The 8,846-nt window shown below is 45.1% G+C and overlaps 1 protein-coding gene across 1 annotated transcript in view; it reads right to left on the bottom strand.

Annotated features, from left to right (window-relative positions):
- Positions 1 to 854: 854 nt before the first annotated feature.
- Positions 855 to 8,846, bottom strand: part of vti1b (vesicle transport through interaction with t-SNAREs 1B) — a 10,440-nt gene continuing 2,448 nt past the window's right edge. Inside the window, exons 2-6 of the mRNA XM_014211742.2 lie at positions 5,177 to 5,235; positions 3,938 to 4,132; positions 3,337 to 3,510; positions 2,492 to 2,553; positions 855 to 2,270 (exon numbers count right to left, since the gene is read on the bottom strand). Coding sequence (XP_014067217.1) covers positions 2,177 to 2,270; positions 2,492 to 2,553; positions 3,337 to 3,510; positions 3,938 to 4,132; positions 5,177 to 5,235 — 584 coding nt within the window. The 3' untranslated portion in view covers positions 855 to 2,176. The remainder of the gene's footprint in view (positions 2,271 to 2,491; positions 2,554 to 3,336; positions 3,511 to 3,937; positions 4,133 to 5,176; positions 5,236 to 8,846) is intronic.

The raw sequence follows: 8,846 nt of genomic DNA, 5'->3' as shown, positions 1-8,846 counted from the left end.
ACAGAGACATGCTGTCTATCAAACACAGAGACATGCTGTAGTGGGCTGTCTATCAGACACAGAGACATGTTGAGGGTAAGATAAGATAAAATAATAAATGTAAGGGTAGATTTAGCTTTAATATAGCAGATAGATTATAGTGTAATGGTTAGCTTAACTTTAATACTACATTTCAATAATATAAAACACATGACTTTAAAATCACACGTTCATGCTTAACATTTGTTTTCATATTATTTTGGCACAGGCTAAGTTGGACTATAGCCCTTTGAAAACTTGGTCTCAAAACGATGCTGAATCTTTTTGTTATCAGTATTTCTGTCCCTAACCCCTCCTCCTCCTCTAACCCCTCCTCCTCCTCCCCCCCAGTCCCTAACCCCTCCTCCTCCTCCCCGGTCCCTAACCCCTCCTCCCCGGTCCCTAACCCCTCCTCCCCGGTCCCTAACCCCTCCTCTAACCCCTCCTCTTCCCCGGTCCCTAACCCCTCCTCCCCGGTCCCTAACCCCTCCTCCCCGGTCCCTAACCCCTCCTCTAACCCCTCCTCCTCCTCCCCAGTCCCTAACCCCTCCTCCTCCCCGGTCCCTAACCCCTCCTCCTCTCCGGTCCCTAACCCCCCTCTCCGGTCCCTAACCCCCTCCTCCTCCCCGGTCCCTAACCCCTCCTCCCCGGTCCCTAACCCCTCCTCCCCGGTCCCTAACCCCTCCTCCCCAGTCCCTAACCCCTCCTCCCCAGTCCCTAACCCCTCCTCCCCAGTCCCTAACCCCTCCTCCCCAGTCCCTAACCCCTCCTTCTTTCAACTTCTCAGCTTTGGCCACAAAGAGACCGTACCAAAGATAAAACACCACACAAAAAAATACATTTAGAAACCACATTTATATCAATTCATTACTTTTTGTTATTGTTAGTACAGAGGGAATTCATTAATGTAGAATGCATATTTTAATTTCATGCATTTCAATGAAAGAGTAGTTCACAAAGTCAGCATGGATAAATCCTTCAACTGCTCAGCCCTCAAGGTGTTGTCATAACAACAGCATAAGCAGTAGAGTTCATATTTATTTTTAATCCCATTTTTCCACCCCAATTTCGTGGTATCCAATTGGTATTTACAGTCGTCTCATCGGTGCAACTCCCGTACGGACTCGGGAGAGGCGAAGGTCGAGAGCCGTACGTCCTCCGAAACACGACCCAGCCAAGCCGCACTACTTCTGGACACAACACCCACTTAACCCGGAAGCCAGCCGCACCAATGTGTCGGAGACCTGGTCAGCGTGCACAGCGCCCGGGCCCACCACAGGAGTCGCTAGTGCCCGATGGGACAAGGATATCCCCGCCGGCCAAACCCTCCCCTAACCCGGACGACGCTCGGCCAATTGCGCGCCCCCCTCATGAGTCTCCCGGTCGCGGCCTTGCGCCACTCGGGAGGCCCCTACAGCAGTAGAGTTCTATGTCGAGACTAAGAGTAAAGGAGCATGGGTAGGATTGATTTGAGGACTTAACGCTCAGACCTGAGACAAAAACACACACACACAAAAAAAAAATCATAAATCCATCCTACACAGCAACTCGAGTCAGTAAATAAACGACTACAGAAACTTCTCTGTGATAAAGTGTGCACAACAGAACCCCGGCAGTTCACTCCTGGATCAGACGACAGTGTATTGTACATTAACACGTCTGTATCACATCCATGTCCAGTATTAATATAACGGTCCTGGGTTTGGTTCGGTCCATACATCCTGGATTGAAACACGTCTCGTTGAGTTTTAGATACACTCCCGTCCTGAAGAACAGAAACGCTCATCCTTTCTTTCTCACATTGTTCCTCATCTTCAGTCAAGAATACCGTGCCGTGTACTCATGAGCACTCCCCAGGTTCAGGGATATATTACAAGAGTTTAGTGGTTTAGGTCAGGAACAGCATAGTGAGGTTTATGTGGACAGGACAGAGAAGAGAGAGAGAAAAGAGAGGACAGAGAAGAGAGAGGACAGAGAAGAGAGAGGACAGAGAAGAGAGAGGACAGAGAAGAGAGAGGGGAGGACAAGGGGAAAGAGAGAGAGAGAGGGGACAGGACAAGGGAAAGGACAGAAAAGAGAGCGGAGAGGACAGGGAGAGGAGAGCTTTGCTGAGCGCTGGCTGCGACCTGTATTGCTTGTTGATCCGTCAGCGAGCCTACTACTTGCGGAAGAACTTGAGGTAGACTACTGCACCCAGTATGGCCAGCTCCATCAGAATGATGACGGATAACAACAGCTTGTTGGTCATCAGTCTAAAAGAGGAAGGACAGACACACACACTGCAACTCAATGACAGAGGACAGATTCAACAAACTGAAGAAAAAAAGGCCTCTCTTGCAAAATAGTTCCCACAATTAGAATAACCCGTATAAATAAAGATGCCATTTTACACTAACATGAGGACATGGACAACAGTGTAACAGCGCTGCCTGGTGACCAATCTGACAAGAGAGCACAGCTGTTGGGGACTCACCGTCGAGACATGGCTCGTAGGATCTTTCTGCTCCGGCTGAGGTTCTCGCCAGTGTTGGCCAACTAACAGGTGAAACACAACAAAGACAACAACAGGTGAATCAGAATTCAACATCTTCTCTTTTCAAGAACTCTTGACGGTTATGATTCCAGGAGAGTCTCAATTTGATCCCTCCTCTTTATATTTAATGAACTGACAGGTCTAGATAGACAGATAGAACCAGTGTAGTAGAGGAGGTCTATATAGACAGATATAACCAGTGTAGAGGAGCTATCCACCATATTATTTACACTTTACAGATCTGTGAACATCGAAGGGTTGGGGCCCAAGGGGAGGGCTGGGAGAGACTCGGGACCAGGCTGCCATAGTTCTGACACCAAGACCCGTGTCCACAAAGACTCTCTAATTAAGAGTGCTGATCTATCATCTGTCCATATCATCTGTCTATATCTCATTCAATCTGATTTCAGATCTGTCTATATCATCTCATTCAATCTGATCTCAGATCTGTCCATATAATCTCCTTCATTAGGATCTAGAAGGCAGAACTAGATCAGTACTCCTACACAGAGACGCTTTATGAATATGAACCCTTCTACAACCCCCGAGCTTCCCAATCCCCTCAGAGCTTCCCTCTCAGAGCTTCCCAATCACCTCTCAGAGCTTCCCTCTCAGAGCTTCCCAATCCCCTCTCAGAGCTTCCCTCTCAGAGCTTCCCAATCCCCTCTCAGAGCTTCCCTCTCAGAGCTTCCCACTCAGAGCCTTATGTCTCCAGAGCTTCCCACTCAGAGCCTTATGTCTCCAGAGCTTCCCGATCCCACTCAGAGCTTCCCAATCCCACTCACTCGGTCTCTGGTGCGGTCCAGCTGTTCTCTCTGCTCTCCCAGCTCCTCGATGATGTCCACGCCGATCTGGTCCGTCTCTGCAGCAATGCGCTGACTCCTCTCTATACTCTGACTGGCATTGTTCAGGTGCTCGTGTCCCTGGAGCAGCAAGGCCCTCTGAGACTGAAGCTGGGTCTGAAAACCCAAACAGATAATATAAATCATCAATTAATAAATCAATCAATCAATACCTGCACGGAAAATGCAATAAGCTGTCAGGTGAACGTAGCCCTGAATATATTCTTTATCGTGTCCCTTTCAGGAACGTTGTCTTGTATCTCAATATCTCAACAGCATCACCACATATCAGGGCTGTATGGTCTTTACCACCACCAGTTGTAACCGACATAACTCATCCTACTGTAGGGCTATAGTGAATGGATGGTGTACGTAAACAGCTCCAGGGTGAAGATCCCTCTAGGTACAGATCTAGGATAAGCTTCCCTTCCTCCAATTCAAACCTTACCCATTATTAGGAAAAAAATTGCTAAACTGACCCCAGATCAGCGTCTAGGGGGCAACTTTACCCTCCTTGAACCAATGTAAGTCAGTGTAGACTCACGCTGTGTTCGTTCTGAGAGGAGTAGATCCCGTAGGCGCCCTCTGCTGGCCGGGTAGAGAAGGTGGAGGACAGGTCAGAGCTCTTCACCTCTCTCTGGAGCTTCCCCAGGTCTCTGCGGTACAGACGGAGCTTGGTGGACATGGTGTTTCGGTAGGACGAGGGAACACCGATCAATTCCTGCTCCATCCCTTGCAGCTGGAGATCCACCAGGAGAAACATGAGCAATTTCATACCCCTCTAAAATTGGCATTGTAGCTGCCCTCAGCTGCAGCATTTGCATCCTAATGCGTGGCCGTGTGTGTGTGTGTGTGTGTATATACACACACACACACACACACACACATATATACACACACACACACACATATACATACACACACTGAACAACATATAAAAACGCAACATGCAACAGTTTCAAAGATTTCTTTACAGTTCATATAAGGAAAGTACATGTAATGATCTGACCAGGTCTGGATAGTCAGCTATAACCAGTGTTGTGGTGGTCGATTTAAATCAATTCATTAGGCCCTAATCTATGGATTTCACATGACTGGACAAGAGCGCAGCTATGGGGGTCTGGGAGGGAGGGCATACACCCTAATGTGGAAGTCGGTTGAACGTACTGCCAAATTGGCAAAAGATAAATGCTCACTAACAGGGATGCAAACTAATTTGTTCACAACATTTGAGAGGAATAAGCTTTTATGTGCGTAATGGAACATTTCTGGGATCTTTTATTTCAGCTCATGAAACATGGGACCAACACTTTACAATGTTACGTTTATATTTTTGTTCAGTATATATAAAACACACACACACACACACACACACACACACACACACACACACACACACACACACACACACACACACACACACACGTTGGGTACCTTAGAAAATACTTCAATCTCATATGGATTAATACTGTATTCTTCATTAAAACAGTTCATTTGTGAAATGTTAACCCATGTTATTGTAGTATTAGTTAATTCCTTCAACTCTATGCCAGTAGCATGTCCATCTGATCAAGGTTTTAATAGTAAACCACAAGCGATCAGGTTTTATTAGTATCTATTATGTTTCACTACAGATCACTAGTACCAGCCGGTGAACATTCAGAATAATCTGCTAGAATTTTCTTTTTAGCTATAAATCGATACAGATGAGATTTGCGACAGATTCATTTGAAAAAGCTAACGTATAGAATAAAAAATAAAAAAATGTCACAGTACCACTTACCACTTCCACTGCCTCGCCATGTCTTTCGTCAAAAGTTCGCACCAACCTCTTCTTTTCCTCTGTAAAAACAGGAACACCTCTGTATTCACTTTTTATTTATATATAAAAAAAGAAAAAAAAAGGCTGAGCTGTACTATTGTGGTTGGTGTCAGTTTACCTAGGCACCAATGTGTCATCAACAACATTAGCTTGAGCACCACAATAATGGAATAGTGGTTCGCCTTCAAAATAAAAAAAGTCCCCCATTGAAACTGATGCAAACGGATAAAAATTGTGGAATCATGCCACAACTTTAGTAGGGCTGGAACAATATCAGTAAGGCAATGTTTTTCCCCCATGGTAAAAATTTCATAAAAACCTTTCTACGTCTTGAAACATAAATAGATGTGACTGTGGATTACAATATAATGTTTGTTACCAACATCAGGGCTGTTTTCCTAAAATAAGTTAAATCCGATGTGTTGTGTTTTCTTTCCTTCAAATCAAATTATATATGTCACATGCGCTGAATACAACAAGTGTAGACCTTACCGTGAAATGCTGAATACAACAAGTGTAGACCTTACCGTGAAATGCTGAATACAACAAGTGTAGACCTTACCATGAAATGCTTACTTACAAGTCCTTAACCAACAGTACAGTTCAAGAAGAGTTAAGAAAATATTTACTAAATAAACTAAAGTAAAAAAATTATAAAAAGTAAAACAGTGCTGGCTGTGCCACTAGAGATTCTGGGTTCGAGTCCAGGCTCTGTCACATCCGGTCGCGACCAGGAGACCCATGGGGCGGCGTACAATTGGCCCAGCGTCGTCTGGATTTGGGGAGGGTTTGGCCGGCAGGGATGTCCTTGTCCCGTCGCGCACTAGCGACTCCTGTGGCGGGCCGGGAGCAGTGCACGCTGACCAGGTCGCCAGGTGTACGGTGTTTCCTCTGACACATTGGTGCGGCTGGCTTCCGGGTTGGATGGGCATTGTGTCAAGAAGCAGTGCGGCTTGGTTGGGTTGTGTTTCAGAGGACGCACGGCTCTCGGCCTTCGCCTCTCCCGAGTCCGTACAGGAGTCACAGCGATGAGACAAGACTGTAACTACCAATTGGATACCACATAAGGTTTTAAAAAAATAAAAAAATGTTAAGGAGTCTTTTGGTCGTAGACTTGACGCTTTGGTACCGCTTCCCGAGCGGTAGCACAAACCTTTTTGTACTAACTCTTTTGACTCATCACAAACACTGCTGCTACTGTCTATCTTTTTAACATCAACGACATTACACCTGGCCAGACACCCCCTGCTCACACCCCCCCAATCCCCCCCCCCAGCTCCCCGCATAACTCTCGGCCATACGGCCTCAAACTGCAGCCATTTTGTCTCTCTCAACATTTAGATAAAGCGTTTGAATGTCCCATTGTGTTAGTGATGGAGAATTGGTTGATTTCCAGTTTAAAAGTATAGGTATTTCAAAGATGATTGACAAGAAACGTATCGTTCAACCCCACCGTGTATCTCACTGCACCCTTATTTACGTTTACATTTACGTCATTTAGCAGACGCTCTTATCCAGAGCGACTTATATGCCATGTCTTGAAATATGCTGACAGACGGATAAAGAGTACATTTACAATGTAATACTTCTGAAAAACAAATTTCTAACTACTATACTTTATTACCTATCCTGTTGCCTAGTCACTTTATTCATAGTTAAATGTACATATCTACCTCAATTACCTCGTACCCCTTCTCATTGACTCAGTACTGGTACCCTGTGTATAAAGCCTAGTTATCATTACTCAGTACTGGTACCCTGTGTATATAGCCTAGTTATCATTACTCAGTACTGGTACCCTGTGTATAAAGCCTAGTTATCATTACTCAGTACTGGTACCCTGTGTATAAAGCCTAGTTATCATTACTCAGTACTGGTACCCTGTGTATAAAGCCTAGTTATCATTACTCAGTACTGGTACCCTGTGTATAAAGCCTAGTTATCATTACTCAGTACTGGTACCCTGTGTATATAGCCTAGTTATCATTACTCAGTACTGGTACCCTGTGTATATAGCCTAGTTATCATTACTCAGTACTGGTACCCTGTGTATATAGCCTAGTTATCATTACTCAGTACTGGTACCCTGTGTATATAGCCTAGTTATCATTACTCAGTACTGGTACCCTGTGTATAAAGCCTAGTTATCATTACTCAGTACTGGTACCCTGTGTATATAGCCTAGTTATCATTACTCAGTACTGGTACCCTGTGTATATAGCCTAGTTATCATTACTCAGTACTGGTACCCTGTGTATATAGTCTAGTTATCATTACTCAGTACTGGTACCCTGTGTATAAAGCCTAGTTATCATTACTCAGTACTGGTACCCTGTGTATAAAGCCTAGTTATCATTACTCAGTACTGGTACCCTGTGTATATAGCCTAGTTATCATTACTCAGTACTGGTACCCTGTGTATATAGCCTAGTTATCATTACTCAGTACTGGTACCCTGTGTATATAGCCTAGTTATCATTACTCAGTACTGGTACCCTGTGTATAAAGCCTAGTTATCATTACTCAGTACTGGTACCCTGTGTATATAACCTAACAATACCTAACAAGTAATCTAACAATTACACAACTACCTAATACACACACAAGTGTAAAGGAATTAATAAAAATATGTACATAAAAATATTGGAATGAGCGATGGCCAAACAGCATAGGCAAGATGTAGTACATTTACATTTTAGTCATTTAGCAGACGCTCTTATCCAGAGCGACTTACAGTAGTGAATGCATACATTTCATACATTTTTTTTTCTCCGTACTGGTCCCCCGTGGGAATCGAACCCGCAAACACCGTTGCAAACACCATGCTCTACCAACTGAGCCACACGGGATGATGGTATAGAGTACAGTATATACATATGAGATGAGTAATGTAGGGTATGTAAACATTATATAAAGTGGCATTGTTTAAAGTGGCTAGTGATACATTTATTACATACATTTTTCCATTATTAAAGTGGCTAGAGTTGAGTCAGTATGTTGGCAGCAGCCACTCAATGTTAGTGATGGCTGTTTAACAGTCTGATGGCCTTGAGATAGAAGCTGTTTTTCAGTCTCTCGGTCCCAGCTTTGATGCACCTGTACTGACCTCGCCTTCTGGATGGTAGCGGGGTGAACAGGCAGTGACTCGGGTGGTTGTTGTCCTTGATGATCTTTTTGGCCTTCCTGTGACATCGGGTGGTGTAGGTGTCCTGGAGGGCAGGTATTTTGCCCCCGGTGATGCGTTGTGCAGACCTCACTAGAGCCTTACGGTTATGGGCGGAGCAGTTGCCGTACCAGGCGGTGATACAGCCCGACAGGATGCTCTCGATTGTGCATCTGTAAAAGTTGGTGAGTGTTTTTTGAGGACAAGCCAAATTTCTTCAGCCTCCTGAGGTTGAAGAGGCGCTGCTGTGCCTTCTTCACCACGCTGTCTGTGTGGGTGGACCATTTCAGTTGTTCGTGATGTGGGGCCCTCACCTCCTCCCTGTAGGCCGTCTCGTCGTTGTTGGTAATCAAGCCTACCACTGTAGTGTCGTCTGCAAACTTGATGATTGAGTTGGAGGCGTGCATGGCCACACAGTCATGGGTGAACAGGGAGTACAGGAGGGGGCCGAGAACGCACCTTTGTGGG

The sequence above is a fragment of the Salmo salar genome, chromosome ssa09, assembly GCF_905237065.1.
Source record: "Salmo salar chromosome ssa09, Ssal_v3.1, whole genome shotgun sequence".
Lineage (NCBI taxonomy): Eukaryota > Metazoa > Chordata > Actinopteri > Salmoniformes > Salmonidae > Salmo > Salmo salar.
Note: the sequence above shows the minus strand (reverse complement) of the source record. Positions and strands in the feature narration are given on the sequence as shown.